General features: G+C 41.0%; 1 protein-coding gene across 2 annotated transcripts in view; it reads left to right on the forward strand.

Annotated features, from left to right (window-relative positions):
• MAMDC2 (MAM domain containing 2) overlaps nt 1–23482 on the forward strand; it is a 165852-nt gene that overhangs the window by 100743 nt on the left and 41627 nt on the right. For both annotated transcript variants that reach the window (XR_003790805.1, XM_029202966.1), the window contains exons 7-9: nt 70–163; nt 6121–6264; nt 9084–9349. Coding sequence is in view for 1 of the 2 variants with exons in the window: in XM_029202966.1 (XP_029058799.1) it covers nt 70–163; nt 6121–6264; nt 9084–9349 (504 nt within the window). In the remaining variant the exon portion in view is untranslated. The remainder of the gene's footprint in view (nt 1–69; nt 164–6120; nt 6265–9083; nt 9350–23482) is intronic.

A 23482-nucleotide genomic window follows, 5' to 3' on the forward strand; every position in this document is an offset into this window, starting at 1 on the left:
CATAGTTACAAGCACTTAAGCCTAAAAGAAAATATAAACACGTAGCAATATTGTCATTCTCCTCTGCAGGTTATTTTTGAAGTTGCCTTCAATGGTCCCAAAGGAGGGTATGTTGCCCTGGATGATATTTCTTTCTCTCCTGTTCCCTGCCAGAATCAGACAGGTAAGCATTCTCTTTTCCTTCTTCCTCACATCTGGAATTTTCCTTTCTCAACAGATGCCTGTGGTCAAGACTTGCTTTAATTCCTTCTAATTTCCCTACCTTTTCCTCTTATCCTTACAAATTATTTAACCGCATAGTCATTTTTCTGGCATATTACACTTTTTTTCTCTCACAGAGTGAATCTAATTTTTCTGATACCAGAGGTCAATTGTCATGGGTTAAGAAGCTTCTATCTTCTCTACCTACTAAGAAATTAAAATTAAGTAATGCTAACTCACTCCCACTCCATCTTTCTCTTTAAAGGGTATCTTGGGTCCATAGACAGGTGGCTGAGTAGGTGGAAAAAACTCTCAAAATCTACTGAGTAGAATTATAAAAACTTATAAAAAAACTAATTTTATGAATCTAATTTTTAAATGTCCTCCTGTTTAAAGATGTTAGTATTTGGTATACATTTCTATGATGGCTTTTGGCCTCAGAATATATAATCAATTTAATCTCTCTAAGTGAACCCTCACATTATTTTATCATGGCCAATTTTGTTTCCATAAACTTGGTGTTTGGGAAAAAGAGGAAATTTTTACTTTCTGGGAAATTAGGGAAACAAATTGATTCAAAGTGAATTAGAAAACAAATGTTTTAGAATAAGAAGGGTGACACTATATTAACGATAACCCAGATACATGCAGTCGACCTTAACTTTTAGTGAATTTGTTTCCTTAAGAGGCCCCAGGGAGACACTGTGGTCATCTGACTTATTAAGGAGCCCTCATTCTGGGTTTTGGAGTGTGGGAAGTAAATTTTTGAACTTGGCCTTGGTAGTCCAACTTTCACTTAAGGTAGAGTTAGTCTCTAATATGGTTTCAAATATATATTCTATATGCAAGGGAACTGAGAAAGAATGTTTTCTACTCAAGCTAAACTGTTACCCTCAAATTACAGAGAAACTTGTTAATTAGCTAAAACCAAATATTATTTTTGACTAATTTTTTTTAAAAAAACTAGTGAAACAGATAGAACCAGACTGGATTTACATACTTATATTTTTTCATTAAAATGCTTTAATCCAGCTGTAATCAAAAATTAAAAGAGTCTCTAAATTTGACAGAACACAGAAAGCAAAATTGTTTTACTTCTCTAAATCTGATTACTCCCTAAATCCATCAGTTAATATTTCAGTGATGTTAATAGTAGTTTTACAACATCTTTGTGATTACTTTCAGAAAGTTCGTCTTCTCAGTCACTGGGCACTTACACTGAACTTTTTTCTATATTTCCAAGTTATGCATATGGGAGAAGAGGTATTTATTCAGCATCTCTACTGGGTAGCATGTGGGGTGAAGCGGCAGCTGGAAGGTGATAGAATCTACTAGGCCACCTTAGAAGGGATGTTTAGAAACGTTCTCCCCTTTAAAAATACATAGAATATATGTGAGCTCTTTCCCACTGACTGGTGAAAAGAAAAGAAAGATTCCAGCAAAATAAGGACCGCTTATTAAGAGAGTTGGTGACCCTTCAGTCTGTAAAATCCAGCCCAGACCCTCCCTCCGTAAGGACCACCGGGGATTCACATTCTTATATAAAGTTAACCAAGGTCCTGTATTGGTCTTCAGAACTTCCCAACATACCAACTTTGCTTTAAAATGGTTTAATTACATGATCAAAGTGTTATGCTTGAGAGCCAGCCTTTTGGACTCACATCCCTACTCTGCCATTTACAAGCTGTGTAACCTTTGTTAATTAACCTCTCTGAGACTCTGTTTTCACCTTTATGGGACAGGGATGGAAGAATCTGTTTCATAGAGGTGTCGGGGTGAATGGTGAGTTAATAGTGTCTGTGACAGCCTTAGCAGAGTATGGCACACAGAAAATGCTTAGTCATTAGACCTAATATTTACTTAATTTTCAAAATATTCCCATCCATTCCCCTAGAGAACAGGGGGTCAGATTGAAACCAAAGAGAACCAGCAAAGGGCACTGCTTTGATGAATGTGTAAGCTGGAGCCTGCTTTATGCCCTTCATTAAGCAGCTGTGGGCCAGATTCTGAGTCTTAGAAGCTGAACCCTCTGGTTTTCATACTTCCTCTTGCATTTCACAAATAGTTTATGGCCTTCTGTTTCGAAACAGGTGCCAACATTTTTTTCTTTATCTTGGTTAGCTTCAGACTTGTTGTCTCTGCTTTTCCCAGCTGGATCTGGTGGTTTCTTCCCTCATCTCCCTAGTAAGCTGAGACAGGAATTATTTCAACATATGAAGCATCTTGTTCCCACCATCTGGTTGCTCTTAGAGTTAATCCAGTTTCCCAGACCTGAGACCTATCTCAGAGTAGCAGGTATTAAGCACCAGTGGCTTGCCACCGCGCCAACACCCCCGCCCCAAATAGTCCCCCAGGGTGCTTCCAGAGGACAGTGAGACCTTACCCCATCCCCCCAACTTGAGTTACCACACTTCCCTTTCCAAGCCTTTTCCACCCACAAACTCCCCATCTACCGCCACATTTAGCCTAGAATCTAGATCATAGGAATAAGCTCTCCTCTTAGTCTGTAAGGCCTTGAATGCCTAACAGCTGATTCCATTCACTTCTAGGAATCCTGCCTTAATGCCCAACTCCCAAACTGAGCGCTCCAGGCTGTGCCATATGCAGACCTAACTAACTCTCTGGGCTTGGGTTCGCCCCACACCCAGGCCAGGGTCTGGGAGGATCCTGACACTCATGGATATACATCTGAAAGGATGTCTACCTGGGCCTAAGTCCCAATATTGACCATTCATCAACAACACACTGCCCAGACCTCTTGTCTAATTGGAAACCTGGCTCCAGTTGTTGTGTAGGTTACAGCCGAAGGTGTGACAGTCTTCCTTAGCTCAGAGGCCCTCAAAGATCTCCACAGCCTGATCAGTGGCCCAGTCTGCTCCATCATGATTCCTCAGTCTGGTGGTAGTTCCCACTCACTCTCTTCCCTCGCCAGCCTTGAGCTGTCCCAGCTTGCTTTTGGACTGGCTTGTGCTAAAATAAGAACTACTGTGCAAGTTTAGCAGCCTAAAGAGCACCACGCCCAAAGTTTCTCTAGCACCACAGGGGCTGATAAGCCTCTTAGATCTCGAGGATTGATACTGAGTTCATCTCCATGAACTCTATGAAGCAGAGGAAAAGATGAGAAATACTCCTAACCATTCTTCTCAAACCGCAACACCCTCTACGTGAGTAATATACCTTCAGAGCCTCCTGATTCTAAAAAGTTCAAATGTCAGAAATCAAGTAATTAACGAAATCGTACGTTATGATGCTCAGAGAGACTTTATTTCTTTTTTTGGATGGGGTGGGGATGATCAGCTGATGCTCAGGGACTTCCAGTTTTCTCTGATTCCTCCCTGTGCTTCAAGTATGTCATCAACACTCCCCAAACACAATTGTGATTGCCACTTGACTCATGCTTCCAAAACAAGCCTGAAGCAAAGGCTCTTCATTCACCCCAGATCTTTGGGGAGCTCATTTTAGGTCACACATAGGCCCTCTGGCCTCATCTTCAGTAATTAGATACTATCTCACGCTAGAAGAAGCATTCTGGGTGAAAAAGATTTAGGCTTTGAGTTATGCTTTTGAGGTTTTCTTTTTATCAGACCTTCTTAGGGCCCCAGAAAAATCCATTGCTCAGACTAAGTGTTTAGCAAAATAATATAATTGCATCCTCAGAAAAATCTTCTCTGTGTGACTCAGCTTGTCACTATGGAGACAACAGAGGCTTGCTTACTTTCAAGTTTTAATACCACCTCTCACCCCCTCCCACACACCTAGGAAGTGGGTTATGGTTCTCTTGTGGATGCCCAGGTATATATTCCTTAGGATGTATTCCTGATGAATAATTTCACTGACCTTCCATTCTCTTTATGCATGGCTTTTGGGAGTGCCACACCATTTTCTGAGCTAGATGGCCAGCTGTAGATCTGAATTCCCATCTGCTTTTTCATTACCAGGTGGCAGAGGGGTGACCAAGACTGGAGACCATAGTGGGGTTTCCCATGGGCTCAGATCTCCACGGGGGGATGTCAAAGGATCCTTGTTTGTATGACGTCATATTCATTTTCAAATGAATACCTTCATGACTTTATCTTCGCAACTTAAAGAGTCACCATGATGCTGACGGAGTCAGAAAGAGCAGTGTGTGGGTTAACCCACCAGTCTCAGAGCACTGAGAATTCTCTTCGTTTCCTATATGGCTCATCAGGGTCCTCTCCTTGTACACTTGCTATAGGAGCATTTTCTTTCTGTTCTCTCTTTGTAACGTGGTGCTAGTCACTTTTCTTTTTAATTTAGCATTTTAAAACTCTTCAGTATCACTTTAAACTCAGACAAAATTTGCAAGAATATGTTAAAAAAACTCCCGTATACTCTCTACCCAGGCCTACAAACGTTTAACATTTTGCCACGTTTGTTTTATCAACCATTTAAGAGTAGGTTGCAGGGCTTCCCTAGTGGCGCAGTGGTTGAGAGTCCGCCTGCCGATGCCGGGGATGTGGGTTCGTGCTCCTGTCCGGGAAGATCCCACATGCCGTGGAGCGGCTGGGCCCGTGAGCCATGGCCGCTGAGCCAGCGCATCCGGAGCCTGTGCTCCGCAGCGGGAGAGGCCAAAGCAGGGAGAGGCCCGCGTACCGCAAAAAAAAAAAAAAAAAAAAAAGGGTAGGTTTCAGATATTATGTCCTTTCACCACTAAATACGTCAGTGGGTATTTTCTAAAACCAAAGACATCCTCCAACATGCTATGGAATAATTATAAAGTTCAGGAAACTTAACACTGATACAATATTATCAATTAACCTATAGTCCATATACTAATTTCACCAATTGCGCCAATAAAGTCTTCTATAGGTATTTGTTTTTCTGGACCAAGATGGAATCTTGGACCCCTTGTAGCATTTGGTTGTCATGTGTCTCTCATCCCCTTTATCCAGGCCAGCTCCTCAGCCCACTGGAATGTTTTCTTACTTTGAAAATTAACAAATTGAGTCTCTGTCCCTAAACAGCTTTTTGTTTCATCACATCTCTGCACCTAGAACTCAAGTGTTTTTCTAGAAGTGATTTTCTGCTTATTCAAAACAGTGCTGTCTCTGGCCCTAAAAGGTTCTGTCAGTGTGCAGAACAAGATTACACTTGGCTGCACTGAATGTGTCCCAGACCACTGCAGTCACGTCTCCTCTGGACACAGAGGGCAATCTGAACAGTGAGGTTTACAGTTACTTGTTGCTAGGACCACATCATTCTTGAAAGAGCAGAAATCTTTTATGTTCCCTCTCCTCCAGGCAATCTGGGATGAGGTGATGTTTATAGACCAGAGTAAGTGACACCAGAACTCAGCAAAAGCCAAAATAGTATCAGAATGGGTGACAGAATTGGTGTGACTGTTTGAGCAGTGTGATTTATCCTGAGTAATGATCCTCTTCCAGCAGATCAGATCTTACTACTAATGTCAATTATAAATAGACAGTGGCTGTGCTTCTGACACAGAGATTGATCAACAAAGGAAAACTATTTCTAGAAAATATTATTCCTGAAATATCTGTCAGAAAGAAATTAAGAATTCTATAAAATCCTTACTTTTTCTTTTTAATTTTGTATTAATGAATTTTAAATTGTGAAGAAGTATGTGAATAAATGCTTTCAGTCTTTAATCAAGAAAGGAAATTTCTTTTGAAGTCTGGTACTTCATTTTTGTAGAGAATGTGAACAGAGCTCCTTCTTTCCATCCCTTTAGGGAGGAAAAGAACAATTTTACTGTCATGCTGAAATGTGGATTTGATGCTAACCTGTCAGCATGCCACTAGGGTAAAAATATTTTTGTTGTGTGTTACTTCTCTGAGCTCCCCTGGTACAAATGTGTACATATTTGTCAATCAGTTAACGTAGTCCTTTGAGATCCTTGGGTTTGGCTCACTTTAACTTTGATTCTCCTTTGCTCAGAGCGTCCTTTTAGTGCCGTAGAAGCAAGCTGCAATTTTGAGGAAGATCTCTGCAACTTTTACCAAGACAAAGAAGGTCCAGGCTGGACCCGAGTGAAAGTAAAACCAAACATGCATCGGGCGGGAGACCACACTTCAGGCTTAGGTAAATCAGAGTCTGTTGTGTGGGATGTCATGTTGGGGGTTGGGAGCGGGTAGTATTCATCTCCATTCGCCAGCCGTTCTCACCAGGACACCAGCTTGAAAAAGGGAGGTGGGTGTGGGAGCAGCTGTGAAGAAGCAAAGACAATAGGTAACCTTGTGTCTGGCCATTTTTCAAAACTGGAATCCAAGCTGCTGTGCTAGCAGGAGTATTTACCAGTTAATTAAATAGTCAAACCTTTGGAAATTATCTTGCTCTTCACTTTAGATGGAGAAGTACCTTTAAAAAGCTATTAGATTCCAATTATATGAAACATCCAGAAGAGGCAAAGCCATAGAAACAGAAAGCAGATTAGTGGTTGCCAGGAGCTGGGGAGGGGGATGGGAAGTGACTGTTTAATGGGTATAGCGTTTCCCTTTGAGGTGATGAAAATATTCTGGAAGTAGATAGTGGTGGCTGTGCAGCATTGTGAAAGTACTAAATGCCACTGAATTGTATGCTTTAAATGGTTAAAATGGTAAATTTTATGTTATGTGTGTTTTATTGCAATAAATAATATATAGTGGGCCATGAAAGCTATCACAGCTGTTGGACAATTTTGGATGGACCTACAAGGAGCTCTTAGAAATCAGTTTGAGCTCCCCTTATGTAAGGATTACCTATCTCATTAAAGGGAGCCCTTGTGAAGCCCACTCCAGTAGAGACTGGTGGAAAGAGCTTATTCTCAAGGGGTTAGTGTCTAATTCATTTATTCAACAATTATTTATATACTGGGCACGGGGGTGACTTACCAGAAAGCTGATGAAGCTTGTTTCAGGGCCCCTCACTTTCACGGGGCCCTTGCAATTTCATACTTGTAATTTTGTATTCTTTGCTTAAGGGTTGGCTAACTTGTAGAATTACAGAATAAAAACCGATTCTGACCCTGGCCAGCCTAACCCCTGGGGGATACAATAGTGAACAAATCAGGTATGTATCCCACCCTTGCTGGCTGACCGTCATTTCAATGGGCAAGAGAAACCCTAAACAAACATATACGTAAATAGACTCAAGATTACCAGTTGTGGAGTGTGCTGAGAGACACGAAGAGTGACCTCTGAGAGAGAATAAGGAACCACATTTTGGGTGGGGAGTTTATCTTTGTGGCTTTTATGTGTGGATGCAGGAGCAGCCCAGGCAGAGGAATCAGCATCTGTGAGGGCTTTGAGTTGGGAAAGAACTGGATACTCGCAGGAATTAGAAGATTAGAGTGGCTGCACTGTGGGGAGGAGAGTGAGGGAAAATGAACGTAGAGAGGAAGATCTTGGGCGTGGCAGGCCAGAGTAAGCAACTGGGATTTTACTACAATGGAAATGAGAAGCCATTGAAAGAGTCTAAGTAGAGAAGAGAGGGATTAAATTTAGGTTTAAAAAAAGATTGCTCTGGCTGTTGTATTGGCCACCTCTGTTAGTCTGCTTGAGCTGCCATAATAAATACCATAGACTGGCGGACTTAAACAACAGAAATTTATTTTCTCACAGTTCTGGAGGCTAGAAGTCCCCAAATCAAGGCACCATTGGGGTTGGTTTCTGGTGAGATCTCACTTCCTGCCTTTTCCAAAGCGCCTTCTCATTGTGTCTTCACATGGTCTTTCCTATGTGTGTACACATGGAGAGAGAGAGAGAAAGAGAGAGATCTCTGCTGTCTCTTCTTCTTATGACACCAGTCACATGGGAGTTAAAGCTTCACCCTTGTAACCTCATTTAACCTTAATTGCCTCCTTAAAGGCCCCATCTCCAAATATAGTCACATTGGGGGTTAGAGCTTTAACATATGAATTTTGGGGGACATAATTCAGTCCATAACACCACTCATGAAAAAACCAAAGAATCTTTTGCCGGATTAAATAAAACTAAACTGTATAGCAAAGACTGAGGCACCCAAAAGAAAACTGATGAAGGAGGATCAAAAAAGGGAAACGAAAAAGAGTAAGGTATTATTCTTTTTCTTTCTGCCCCAGCTTTATAGGACACGTAATTTAACATGGTAAACTGTTTTAAGTTTACCATGGGGTTGGTGGAGCATGTGGGAAGGGAGGTTCTTGAGCTTATTTTTTCATGTTATTTAGGAGAAATTGGGGAAGATCAGATCTTCAGCACCTGGGAGGGTCTATCTGATTAAAAAGCTGCTTTTTAGGAGCAGGCTTAACATATGAACAAGACAGTAAGCTCTGCCCAGATACACAAACCATCCCCCACCCATCACCCCCCAAGGACTGCCAGGCCCTGTAACCTCTCCCCCTCCACTGGTCACTGCAGGGGTAAGACGGAAAATCAGCTCTGGGCCTTGTGTTCTGTATGATTCAGTACTACTCAGTCTGGTTGTCAGTTGGTTGTCCAAAAAGTGGGGAACCCCAAGATGATTTCATCCTTTTTGTTTCATGAAAAGTGTAAATCCTAGGAATTACCTGGCGGTCCAGTGGTTAGGGTTCCATGTTTTTACTGCTGAAGGCTGGGGTTCAATCTCTGGTTGGGGAACTAAGATCCTGCAAGCCACGGCACGGCCAAAAAAAAAAGAAATATAAATCCTGATTGATGACTAGAATCTGGACATATGCAGTGGGAAATCTGTACAGGTTTACTTAAAAATGGAGAAGGTTTATTAGCAATAGAGTCACACAGGTATTTTCGATATTTTAAATGCTTTCTATCATTTAAGGCCTGTAGAAATAGTCTCTGTTGGCAAACTCCACTGCTTGAACCAAATTTTCCCATTTGATAATCTGGGCTGAATTATTTAGGTTTTTTATTGCTGATGCACTGAATGCTTTGTCCTATTCGCAGGGTATTTCTTGATGGCCAACACAAAGTTTACGTCTCAGCCTGGCTACATTGGAAGGCTCTACGGTCCCTCCCTGCCAGGAAACTTGCAGTATTGTTTGCGTTTTTACTATGCCATCTATGGGTTTTTAAAAATGAGTGACACCCTAGCAGTTTATATCTTTGAAGAGAACCACATGGTTCAAGACAAGATCTGGTCTGTGCTGGAGTCCCCAAGGGGCGTTTGGATGCAAGCTGAAATCACCTTTAAGAAGCCCATGCCTACCAAGGTACAGTAGAACATTTCTGCAATTTTCAGTTGCTAAACTGGGTTAGTGAATTTCTGTTTAATTATATTCAACTGGTGATGCGTTGTTTTTCTTCTGTTCAAGATGAGAGCCCCACTCCCACACCCTGTCCACAGCCATGCGCGAGTTATATCCTTCAGTTCTTTTCAGTTTTCTGTCTCTCAGAGTCATGGTCACCTAGGGAGTTTGCTTGTTTAGTCCATAGATTCCTTGAGGATAGTCCAAAGACAGAGAATATGTGAATAATCCAAGTTCAACAGCTATACTTTAGTTCGAAGCCACAATTCACACACACACACACATGCATGCACATGCGCGCACACACACACACACACACACACACACACACGAATGCTAGTACTTTCAAAATGTGAAATCAGTGAGCCTGGTTCTGCATTGAGGCTTTAAGGTCAACAACCTAAACCTCTAGCTGAACACAGGATGGGGAAACTCAGTAAAATATGAGAGCCAACCCAGACAGAGAGAATTTAAGCAATGGAACCATCAGCAGAGTATTTGATAGCAATAAGAAAACAGAGATCTTCATTGCGGGGAAAATACAAAAGAAAACTGTGACCTCCTGAATTTTACAACTCATAAACTTAAACTTAAGCTTTACAGGTGCAATAAATTCTGTCAACTAACCCAGATGAAATTAGAATGGGAAAATCCATTTTGTTTCATCTGTCGGTTGGTCAGAAGATCTCTCTCATGTACCTTCTGTGCAAAAAAGAAGCTAAGAGAAGGTCCCTTCCTACAAACAGATGCCTCACACAATGGGAGCTCAATAGATATCACTGAAGAATGGATGGGTCAGTTGATCATGTTCATTAACTAGGAATTACCCAAAGTCCAGGCTCCCCAGGGGAAGATACATGCCTAGCAGAGCTGTAGAACCTTCTTCATAAACATTAATGGCCCAAACTTCTCTTAGCTATAACCATCTGGACAGAACCATAGCTTTGTCTATAACCTCCTGTTAAAGAAATTTTGTACACCATTCCCGTCATAATGTTGCTTGGTTACTCTTAGTTCATTGGAATACCCACCAAAGCATGATTAAATCTTTACAATGATTAATCAAAGATCTTTGAAAATATTTACAAAGCTCTTTTTCATTGCTAGGCAAGAAGAAATTATGATTATAATGACATGGCAGCCTCCTTGACTTACTGATTTCTAAAAGGGTCAAACCAATTTATGATACCTGTAGCAGAATATAAGCACACAAGTTTTATCACAATCTTATAAGCACTGATGATATTGTTTTCATGCTGACTAAACAGGTTGTTGTAGGCATCCCCTTCTTAATCCCATCATATTTTGGTCACCTGACTAAACTGAGCTATTTGGCTCATCCCCCTGAGCAACAGAGGAAACAGATTGATGTTTCTGGTGCCGAGTTCCAACTCCTAGCCTAGGCTTATGTTTTTTAAGCCTATTTCCTAGCCAGTTCCAAACATTTCCTGAATGAGACTATCTTTCTATAAATGTCATCTCACATTTGCAGCATTTTTGCATTTCCTCTTTGATCTCTTAGTCCTTCCCTGCACCTCTTAGGGATCCCAAAGGTTTACATTCTTTCCCCATTACCATTTATTTAACTCTCTCAAGTAGTTATGGCAACACATACACACACAGAGCAAACATGCATCAGACCCACATAATCAGGGATGCACCAGAAAATAAGAGAATTTTTGTTGTACTCCACACCCTCTGTTGCTAACGTTTTAAAAAAAGGAGAATATAATAAACATTTCATTCATTTATTTGACTTTATTCATTTATTTATTCCTTAATTCAACCATAATTTATTAGGTATATGCTCAGTGCAGGGCATATAAAGATGAATGAGGCTTAGATCCTACTTCTGAGAATGATATCACAGATGATAGAACATTAAGATACAGATACGTAAAATAACTACCAACAGTACAATCTCACTGTCTTACAGAAGGGCTATATAGAAAAGTAGAGGAGTAGTTCTACCAATTGGACATATAAAAAATAGTGATTAATAGAGGCCCAGCTGAGCTGGTGTTCGGAGGGTTAACGTTCAGGCCATGCTGGATTCTAACTCCTGCTCATGCCTCACCCCACTCCTCCCTTCTCCCCAACGCTTAGCCCTCCCTCCCTGCCTCCAACCCTCCCCGCATCCGCTACTCACAAAACATGGGTGTTAGTAATCTTCCGGCTCGTCAGAGTGAGCCTCTGCTCTTACCTGACTTCCATGGAATGGGAGCAAGCCCCCCAGCAAATAAGGGTGCCCCAGAGAATTTGCCCTTTCTTCTTTGGCTGACTTCCAGCCCTCCCAGCGACCACAGAGACCCTCCCCAGCCACTTCAGGAAAACTGGATCTAGACCCAGTGGGGGCGGAGAAGTTCTTATAGCCTATTCAGGGATTTGGCCCCAGTGCAGGTGAGGAGACGGTAGGTACAGTTCAATGCCAGGAAACTCTGGACACGTATCTGAAGGTGGCCAGTAGTTTTTGGCGGGTCCCTTCTAAACAGAACCAGCTCAGAGAATGAGAGAACCATTTGACATCCATAGAGGCAGCATTGAGTAAGGCAGGAAACTAAAGTTCACTGACTTATGGAACACATACAGGTGAAAACAAACATACAAACTGTATCTCAGAGAAGGGACAAGATGAAAAGCCAGAGTTTCCCTTAAGCACCCCTGAACTCAAACTCCACTTCTACTTCTTTTTCTAAAGGGTTTTTCCTGATTTTCTGATGCCTTCCTCTATAATTCTAAATATTCTATTTCCACCTCATTTCTTGCTTCATCAACCTTAGCAGTATCTGCTGACTCCCTGCTATGAAAGATAAGAAATTTAGCTTATTTACGCTATTTCCTTTTGTTTTCTCTCTCCTCCTCACAATTTTTAGTTATATTTTTAACTTTTCTCTTGGTTCCCTTTGTAACTTTAATACACCTAGCCATCTATTTTTGGTTCCATAAACTTTAGGTAGTGTCCCTTGACATCCCACTATGTGCAGTGAGTGCATTTTCACCCCTCTATTTCCCCTCACCTTGCTTGCCCGCTTCACCTCTCAATTCTCTCAGCTGTACAATTGCTTTTACACGGTCATGGCTTAAAACATTTATATTCCTCCAGTGAAGCCTTCAGTGCCTTGCCAATGGCAGGATTTCCCAGTATGGGTCCCCTTGGCATTTAGAAGAGGACAGTTCTGCCTTTGTGGGGGGGCATGCCTCACACGGTTGGGGTTTTGACATCTGCAGTGACAGCAACAACCCAAATTATTTCCACACATTTCCAAATGGCCCCAGAGGTGCGTGCAATTCTCAGATGAGAACTGTTGCTCTCTGAGCTGATTCTGAAAATTGAAATTAAGAGCCAACCCCACCTGCAGTCCACGCCTGCCACCTCCGATCTACGCTCTGCCCAGAGGCAGAGTGATGATGGGGAAGCCTCCCGTGCAGTGACCCCCTGGCTTCCCGTTGCTCTGAGGGAAGAGGCTCTCATGCTCTGACACGATCCCCTCCCCAGCTTGGTCGCTTCTCCCTGCATTCTAATCCCATTGCACTCAGTTCCTGGAACATGCTGCCCTCTCCCACTTTGAGCCCTTGCACAGATCTCCTCTGCCTAGACTCTTGTTAATTTAGTCACGGCTTGAATGTCCCTTCCACAGAGACCCCTCCTCTGGCTCACTGCCCAGAATAGGTTAGGGTGCCCTGGGCCTCCTAGGCCTCTCCTGCGTCGTCTTGGAGACAGGATAGCACAGCGATTAGGGATAATGACACAGGAGTCTCTCTGGCTTCAAATCTCCACTCTACTACTGAAATGGCTTTGCAATCTTAGTTTCTTTCCTTAATTGAGGTATAATTGACATATAACACTATATTAGTTTGAGATGTACAACATAATGATTTGGTATATGTATATACTGTGAAATGATCACCGCAATGTTTACTTAACATCTGTCACCTCACACAGTTACAAATTTTGTTTCTTATGATGAGCACTTTTAAGATCTACTCCCTGAGCAACTTTCAAATACACAGTACAGTGTTGTTAACTATACTCACCATGCTGCATGTTTATAAGTTTACAGCTGAAGAAACTGAAGTTTCAAAAAGTTAAAATAGTCCTATTCTTGCTGTTGCATTGCCACTGTCCCTCAAATTCCAGACAAAATCCTTAACAGTTATACCTCAAAAATACATCTCGAATATGCCCACTTGTGTCTCCCCAGCCACCTAAACTGCTTCGTATCTTTCTATCTGGTTTTTCTGCTTCCACCTTGCTCTCTCTATGCTCTCATGCGGCCACCAGAATCATCATCTTGAAACAGAGATAGGATCAGGCCACTCTCCCGCATGAAACTGTCCTATTGTCTTTAGAATAAAGCTCCATTCCCTCCTGTGGCTTATGAGGCCATGCAAGATCTGGTCCCCGCCTCCTTCACCGACTTCACCTCCCTTCACTCTGCCCATGATCACATAGTCACACAGTCCCCATAGTCACATTGGCCTTCTCTCTGTCCCCTGAGTCCCAAGGCCTTTCCTTCACCAGGGCCATTGCACTTGCAGTCCAATCTGCCTGCGATGCCCTGCCCCCATCTATCGTATGTCAAGCCTGGTTCCCATTCTACTGTCCCAGTCAAATGTCTCCTCTTAGAAAGGAACTTCCCTGACCACCCAGTCTGTAACTGCTTTTCCCATCCCCAAGTTATTCCCCATGATATTTCCTAGTTTGTTTTGTGCATAGCATTTACCCCAATCTGAAATTTTCTGATTTGTTTGTCTACTTGTTCACTGTCCATTTCTCTTTCCCCATAAAACTATAACAATGAAAAAGGAATAAGTAAAAGAATGAAAGAGTGGACTTTCTAAGACTGGTAAGTGGCAGAGCTGGGGTTTGAACTGCGGTCTGTAGACTGTCTGAAGCCTGCCCTTTGCCGCAGGTATCTTTGGGTGCTCAGGGTCTCCATCCAGTCTTGGGGAAAGCCTGTTCTTGTGCAGCTGGAAAAAGTGAGGCTCCCAACGTGCCTTGGGGCATAGGCACCGTCTGTTATTTTATTTAATTCTCACAGCATTCCCGTAAGGGAGGTAAAGTATCTCCTTTTAGTGCTCTTGGCATTCTAGAATACAGTTAGACTAACCCAAGGTCATGTTCTACTAGCAATGAATGCCTAAACTCAGAGCTCACTGAATGTGCGTCACTGTTGTGGGGAAGACCCTTCCCTGTCTCTGCTTCGCATCCTCACCACGCCATTCCTAAGTCCGGTCAGGTGTGAGTGGTCAAGGCCCAACTCAACGAGAGTAAATGGCTGCCTTCTCACACCTGTTCCCTGGCTGGGAGCCTTGTATTTGAATCTTGACTACACCTGGCCTAACCCTAATCCCGGTGTGAGTTTCACTGGTGGAGATGTTTGGTAGATGTGTTTGAGTATCTGTGCTGCACAAAATAATAACAATAATCTCTTCCCTTCACATTGCTTCTTAGTATAGCCTGCTTTCATGAACATTATTTTCACCTCTCAGTGAGTTGTCATGTGAGATCAGAGCTGAGTGGAGTGACGGGCAGCCTGGACAGAACTGTAAAGTCAAAACTTTCGGCCTCTTTCCCTTTGTTTCTCCTGCCTCAATCCTAATCCCTGCACACTAGCTCACCTGTGCCTTCCCGGGTACCTCCCACTCTGGACGTTTCTTTACCTTTATTTCCATATTAGTTCTTACCCAGACCATTTTAAGGACAATGGGCTGATTCGATTAACAAGTCCCTGCTATCTCCCCTATACAGTCTAATGTTTGATGGAAACTATAATATATATTTCTACTTAAGGAATGATAGCAATGGTAAGAATTTCCCAGAGACCATTCTAACAAAATAGCCATATGGATGGCTGTGTAATGTCACAGCTGCCAACAGCAACAGGAACTTTTATTGAACACTTGCCACGCGCCAGACACTGTGCTAAGCACTCGACGTGCATTACTTCATTTGATGCCGCAGGGCCCTAGGAAGGAAAGCTGTATAGCCCTATTTAACAGATGAAGAAAGCTTGTGCAGAAAATTAAGGACGTTGTTCAACAGCACACAGCTATTAAGAGGCAGAGCAGAGAGGTAAATCCAAGTCTTATTCCATCCAGAATCCATGCTTTTTATACCATACCTTAATGCCCCCCCCCGCCCAGCCCTCTCCTGGCTAATGTGGAAAGTGTAGGATCAGATAAGAAGGGGAAGCCAGCCCTAACTCAAGACTTCAAAAAATTTCTAGGGCTTTATTATTGACTCTCTGTTGTTCTATTTTAGAAATCACTTTGGCTCCTAGGAGGGGTCAAAATTCAAGGTGGTTCAGCACAGACAAAGGAGATCTGTGGGGTAGAGGGAAGTACAGCATAATGCTTAAGAGACTTGACTGTGGGCTCTCTGGTGCTTACGCCTTTATAATTGGGGCTAGTTATGTGAATATTGCTGAGCCTTGCTTTTCTTCATATGCAAAATGAGTGTATTAGTAGTATGTGCCTCATAGGATTACGGTGCATCATGTAAAACCCTTAGCATAGTACCTGGCACATAGCTGACATTAATGTAGCTGGAGAGAGAAAGCAAGAGCAAGAGAGAGAAAAGAGAGAGTGACAAAGAGACTAAAGATTTTTTTTCCTAGGTCCTGATCCTTATAAGGTTTCATAGGTGACATCTCTTCAGTACCTGGGTAATTCTGTTCCTGAACTTTTGCTGTGAAGTATTCTTTAAATTAAAATCAGGTCCGAGTTAAATCTTTATTTTAATAGTACTAGACTACTGCACTTACACAATCATGAACTGCTGACAATATATTTGTTAACGTTTTAGAAACATTTTGTAAGGGCATGAATCATGAAATGGTTTTCTTGATCTGTTTTTCCTCAGCATGTTACTAAATAGAGAGCAGGTAATCAAGAGTTACCTTGAGACTTTCACACACTAGAGATGGTAATGCAGAGAGGGAACAATTCACTCCAAAGTGCTTTTCTTGAAAGCTAAATGTCAGGAGAGACTAAAGAGTCGCTGTCAGAAAGTCTGTAATGATGAAGCACAAACATTAGCCTTTTTTTTTTTTTTTTTTTTTTGGATGGCTTGATGTTCTTTTAATGTATGAAAAAAATGTTTGAGCCTAGTGTAAACATGCTTTTCGTCCCTGAATTTTTTTTTAACATCTTTATTGGAGTATACTTGCTTTACAATGGTGTGTTAGTTTCTGCTTTATAACAAAGTGAATCAGTTATACATATACATATGTTCCCATATCTCTTATGTTCAAATCCTTGGGCTGACATTACGCTTGGTCACTATAGCACCTATATCAGGTCCTGCAATATCTTTTGACTTGAAGCAAGTTTTCCCTGTAACAAAGACCATTAAGTGGTCTGTTAATTAGAGGCACTGGGAGGAACTCAATATCATGTTCATCAAATATTTCTTTTGGAAAAAATGTTAAATGTCCCATAAATGAGAGCATGACCAGGCATTCTCTTTCATCTGGGTCTGGCTTAATGATCAGCTCAGCAGTCATTAAAGTCTGCATGGTAAACCCTTCTAAGTCTGCATCTTTATTCTGTTGTAAGATTAAAGAACAAACTTCAAAAGTCATTTATGGAGATGGAGAAAACCCCCATCTGGCCAGTCTGAAAAAAATATAAATACATTTTTTCTGACCAGGCAGGAACGTTATGTCAGCACTTCTCAGAGTATGTCCCGTGGAGTACAAATCCCTTGAGTTATTCCATTGAAAAGGGGTTCTGTGGTCAAATGAGTTGGGGAAGTTTTGTATGCTAGGTCTCTACTTCCACATACACACATGAAGATTCACCCTGCACAGTAACATGTTAGAAACTCTGGTAAGTTCTACATTAAGGAATCCTGTTCAACCTTGTGTAAGGTGGCAGTTCCCTCAGAGTACTTGACATAGAACCCTTGTGTTGCGCATCATACTACTATCATAGCATTATGTATTGTATGGACATTGTCTACTTACCTGCCTACCTACATTAGCTTACATCAGACGGTAAGCTTCTGGAGAACAGAGATCCATATCTTATTTATTTTTTATTTCTTATGTGAACACAATTTCTGGAACAGAGTGGGTACTCAATAAATAGTTGGAAAGAGAACCGAACTCTCAATGAATATGTGTTGATGGCAAGGAAGAACAATGTAAATACATCAAAGGAAGAAGGAAGGTGAACCGTTTCTGCCTTTGAATCATATAAACCATAATCTCTTATAACGTAGCACCTGTGCAATTGGTCCTGCAAGGAATTTGAATGTGAACACTTAAAAGCAGGAACATCCTGCTGGAGTGGATATAAGGATGCACATAAACACGTATATGCCAAGTCTGGTTTAGGGCTTTTTATGATGATATTTATTAAAACCAGAAGCTGTAACTCTTTTCTTTGGAACAACTTACATCGCACCATTTCCCTATTCCCAAAGACTGATATGAGGTTTTCCCAGCTCTCTTGATTTTCCTGATCCCTTTCCTGTCCCCCAACACAGCTTCTCCAGCCTCCATTCTGTGCTGTGGTCCATGGAGCACCCACTTCCACATCATAGTCTCCCCACCCACAGGTCCTTCTGGCTTCTCCTACCTTGGTCCTCTTAACCCCTGGGAACCCTCAGCAGGTATTTTCATCTTCTTTTCCCTAAGCTTCTCAGCACAGCTGGAGAAAATGAGATTAATCGCCACTGTCCCCTCCAGGCTGCTGGGATCCATGCTGCTGGGGGAAAGCCTTTTATTCAGATCATCTCTCACTGACTTCCACGCTTGTTCCCCACCCCAGATATTCAGATCCATTTTCACTCGCAAGTTTCCAACTCGATCCTACCTGCCTCATTCTTAGGATGTGACCTCATGGGTTCAACTGCCAAAAGAATGAAGGCATTGAACACAAGCCCCTTCAATTCTGTTCCTCTCTGAATCCTCACTTGCCTCTCTTTGAATCTGACAGTTGGTTTCTCAGTCAAAACCAACCGGTCATCTATACGTTTGATTTCGTCGTCCTGCCTCCTCTGGGACCTTATTTCATAAATTGTTCCCTCTCTCATAAATTTTCAATTTCCATTAGTCCTTTGCATGCTGCCAACATATGTTGGTCATACAAATGAACAGCAAACCTTCCTTTCGCCTTTTTACCCATTTAAGTTGCCACCCTATCCCATTCCTTTAGTCTTCAAACTCCCTGGAACACGTGTCTTCAATTACTGTCTAGGAACCAGTGCAGTTTCTCCTTCTTCAAATCCTTGCCTTCCTCCTCCACTGCTCCCTCAAGGGTTTATCAACAGCAAATATTTCCCATTGATCTTGCTGCAGGAATCATCATATCTGAGAAAATCCTACCCTTCTCTCAAAGTCCATCTCAAGAGCCCCTTCCTCTTTGAATCTTGTATAAGTCATTAATTTGTGTTTTGTTGGGATGAGATTGTATGATAAAAGATCCTAGGTCAGGGCTAGGAAGACTTGGCTTTAAGTCTTGACTCTGGCATGAAATGACACAAATCAGAATGTCATGTCACCTCTCCATGAAATAAAAACATGTTTTAAGATGTCCACTCAGTCTCTTCTAATTCTTATTATATTTTTAGACATCTTAATGTCAGGAACTGTCTTTTAATATTGTGCAGCACAGTCCTTGTGGATAGCTTTCTCTATTTCTTTATTTCCTCTCGCAATAATCTTCTCATTTTAGCAAAAAGTGAACGAAATTTGTCTGTGATTTGGATTTCTGCTTTTCACTTTGCCCTTTAATAATGAAAATGAAACTAAATGTAAAATATCTAGGGTTCTAAAATTTTTAAAGACGACACTTAGCAGTTCGCTTGGATAGAAGAACAGGTCTAGTAAGTTTCTGGAGAGATTTTATAAATAGGTGGCTACTTAATAACAAGACACTCTGCTATAAAGGGACTAAGGAATCAGAAAACCAATGTGTAGATAAGATACATGAGAAAAGGTGAATTTCCTATCACATTTCATGACGTCTGAGAACGTTGGGAAATGGCTGCTCCAGGATATTAATGTTCCAGCATAATTAAAGCAGGGCAGCTGAGTGCAAAGCAGAAATTGCAAGATCATTAATTTCTGACACAATAATCAACACATTATAGAACAGATTAGGGTGGTTCCATACACAGAGCCAGGAAAATTATACTGTCAAGTGGAATATGTTTTAATGTGAAATTGGATAGAGGAGCTAAGTATGGAAAAGGAGCCTACTGTTGAGTTTTTCCAAGCAAAACTCAGTGTCAGCTGTCAGTCCAGGAATTATAAATTACTTTAAATATGCATAAGGCAGAGTTGAGATACTCTGATTTTCCTTCTCTTTCATTTCCTTTCAGATATTTGTTGTTGGGTTTCTGTGTTTCATGTCAATTTATAGGGAAATGACTGGAAAGACTGATTAGCACAACTGGTAGTCGCTAACACACAGCTTACGTGAGTGTGGTGTTTATGTCAGTGCATTCTTTCATGACTTTCCCAAGGAATTAATTTCATAGAATATGGCTGGATTACCACGTTTGTCCTCTCAGCACCATGGAGATATCTGGGACATTCTTTCCCCATAGTCTTATTAGTAAGCTTAATTAAGCAAAAATGTATTCCAAAGATTGTTTATAAACCTAAAAACACTACCTCCCTCCACACTTCCAGATTCCTAATCTTGTATTTGACAGTCTCACGATGGCTGCCTTTATAGGGAGTCTTTTCCCGGGTTTTTTGGATGAGGCAACACTGGCTAATTTGCACTTTGAGATTCTCTGGGGATCCTCTGGTTTCCTGAGCTCATAGACCAGGTAAGTATTTGCTGGACACTCTAGGTATAAGCTCAATTCACTTACTTGGAAATCGACAATTCACACATTAGTAAAGACTCGCTACTTTCTCCCACGGAAGAATACCTTATTTCCTTTTGCATAGATATCCCCACCTTTTTCTCCCTCCCTTGTGTGGCTTTCTGTGGGTATTCTGTGCTCTGTCTTTGCAGTACCTACATCTAGTAGAAGTCTCTCTCCAGGTGGTCAACAAGCTACCTCCCTATGCATCTCCCACCACAGCCTGAAGGGTCATGAGCTCCTATTTTCTCTTCAACATTGGCTTACATGTGAACGTAGGCAATGCTCAAAGACGCATTACTATTTGTGGCCTGCCTATTTCATCTCAGTCTCTGAACCAAGACATTTAGTTCTCCCTTAGTGTCTTTCTCCAAATAAAGATTGCCTAACAAACATATCTGAAAGGCAAATGTCAAGCCAGAAAAAACAGTTTGCAACGTATATGACAAACTCCTAATACATTTAAGCTTTAAATTTAATATATCAATAAGCAAAACATGAACTAAGAAGTAGGAAGGTGGGCAATGAATATATACAGGCAAATCAGAAAAAAAGAAATATTGCTGGAAAATAAATGCACAAACATGTCCAACTTCATTTATAATCAAAGAAATTTAAAAAGTAATAAAATAGCACATTTGTCTATCAAATGGATAAAGATATTTTGAAAACAATACTCTGGAGTATGATATTTGTATTAATAGCTGCATTCATACTGCCTGTATTGTTCAGTTTATCAATTAAAAAATCTTTCACTTTAGGCCAAAAATATATAGATGTATATATAATATAGGAGTTATATATATACTTAAATTTCATTTATTAAATATTTATATATATAATTACATATTTAAGTATATTATATATAAATCATTGCCCTGGAGAGGTGAGTATTCAAGGAAATAGGATTCTCATAAGCTCTAGCGTGAAGGTAAATTGATATAATATTACTAGATGACAATTCAATTACCTGTATCAAAAAGAAAGATCCCAAACATGCATATCCTTTGACATAATAATTCTAATTCTAGGAATTTATCATCAGGAAATAATCATGGTTATGCACAAAGGTTTATCTACTGATATTCATCACAGCAGTATTTGTAATATTGCAAAATTGGAAACTGCCCAATTATCCATCAGTAGGGGTTGGTTAAATAAGTTGTAACACAGCTAAAAAGGGCTTAGCATTATACAAGTTTTTAGCCACAGCTCTGCCTCAAGTCAGGATCTCCACTTTGCCCTGGGAGTTAATGAAAATAAGACCCACACTGTCTCTATGTCTCATACCTGAGCAGAGTGAAGTCATTATTCCTGTTTGGCTATTAGCTAAGGTCACTGTCTTCTCCTGACCCAGAGAAATTCATCCAGAGCAGGGGTGAGCCCTTGAGAGTCAAGACAAAGACGTAGATTCCGCCTTTTTTGCAATTGATTGTGTTCTCCAAGTCTCCTGGTAGGACTGACGTTTTATATCTCCATCCACGTGTCACAATAGGACCGTATTATGATGTTCATCCTTGGGCATGACAATTAAATTGATGATTACATTACATTGCTTAGGGAAGTGTTTGACCAGGGGTCCTCCCGAAGGGAGGTGGGCCGGAGATGAACCACATTGTATGTCCAGGAAGGCATTCACACCTATTTCCTTTAGTGACAATGAAAGGCTTATAGGAAAATTTTATATAATAATGTTCTCATTATTAGGGTGTGAAATTAGATCCTAAAACACTAAAAATGATACCATCTCACCTTTAGTTCTAATGTTCATTTTTTCAGAGGCTTTTCATGTTTATTTTCCATTTAGACCCTCAATACTAATTGTACAGGATTGTGTAGGATCTATGTCCCACAAAAAAGAGAGCATGAATTTTGGAGTCAGACAGACCTCACTCCCAAAACAAAGGAAAGGAAGTGAAAATGGGTGCAAATGAAGATAAGATTGAAGGTGTGGATGTGGGGAGTTGAAGGGATTCTTTCCTATGGGCTAAATTTTCCGTGTGGAGCAGACATAAGGTCATCGGCTAAGAGAGAGAAGGACATCAGTGAAGTTAGGGAACACCTGCTGTGGAGAGGCGGGGTTAGTGCCTGCGAGGAGAGGTTTCAACACTCACCAGCCCTGAAATTCAGTCACGATCTATGTAAGATTCAGGTTCTGGTGCCAGGTGATGGAGAACTCTTTATAAACATACATAAGGCAAAATGACAGGAAGCTAGTTATAATATAAATACAGGTCAAAGACATACTTGTCCTCTGCTATTAATTGGGGAGTTTCAAGCCTTTCAGAATCATATTCTAAAATACCTAAAGCAAAAAGGAGAAAATGAGCAGATTGGTATAATGAAATATGTTCTATCAGATATTCGGAGTGTCATGTTTCATGACCGGGTCTACAGCTAGCTGTTATATGACCTTGAGCTCATATCATAGGGTCCCTGGGCCTTTTCCTCATTCTAAAAAATATCTGATTCTGAGGTCTCTTCTGGAAACTCCTTTTCCTTTTCAGTGACCAAATGATTTGAAAATAATGCAGATTTCTGAAATCAGTGAGTTGAGAGATCTGGGTATTTACCACACAAATAACAATGAAAAACTTTGCTGCTGATCTGCAAATCTACCACAGGGTGCCCTCTACCCTAAAATGGAAGGCTCTTACAAGCAGACGGACTCATGCTGGGTAAAGCTGGAAGCTGTTCAGTCTTTGTTGCTTGTGAAAGCCAAGAGCTTAATTAAATCAGATGGGTCTTTAAGAAAAGAAGAAACAAAACAGATGGATCTTTTAAGAAAAAGTGTTGGTCAGCTAAAGACTTATTTAAAAACACATGGTCATTCTGCCTTTTGTGGGATCTGAAGACCAAATATAGTATCTGCAGGAGGCATGCTGTTACGGTTTAGCAACTATTTCCCCAAACATGGCTGGAATTCTAAAAATACTAAAGTCTTATACTCATTTTTCTAGATAAAGCTCCACTCAGCCTGTCTTTAGGGATTTGTGAAAATTCCACCCTTTTAGCCAAGTGTCTAATGTCAGAATTTTTGTTTTGCTTTATGTTTTTTTTTTTTAATTCTCTTAACAACTTATTGTCAAACAGTTAAATGAATGCAGTTGCATTACACAGTATAGTATATCCTGCAATTGTGTCAAAAGCATCTTAATGAAGGGCTCTGGAATTCCACTGACTGGATTATAGTAATTTTGTGAGTAATTATTCCACCAGCTCTGCAGTCGCCATATCCAAATTTATCTGTGCAAATGATTCCAGAAGAT

The sequence above is a fragment of the Monodon monoceros genome, unplaced genomic scaffold (genome assembly GCF_005190385.1).
Source record: "Monodon monoceros isolate NGI ecotype Baffin Bay Population unplaced genomic scaffold, NGI_Narwhal_1 Super_Scaffold_5, whole genome shotgun sequence".
Lineage (NCBI taxonomy): Eukaryota > Metazoa > Chordata > Mammalia > Artiodactyla > Monodontidae > Monodon > Monodon monoceros.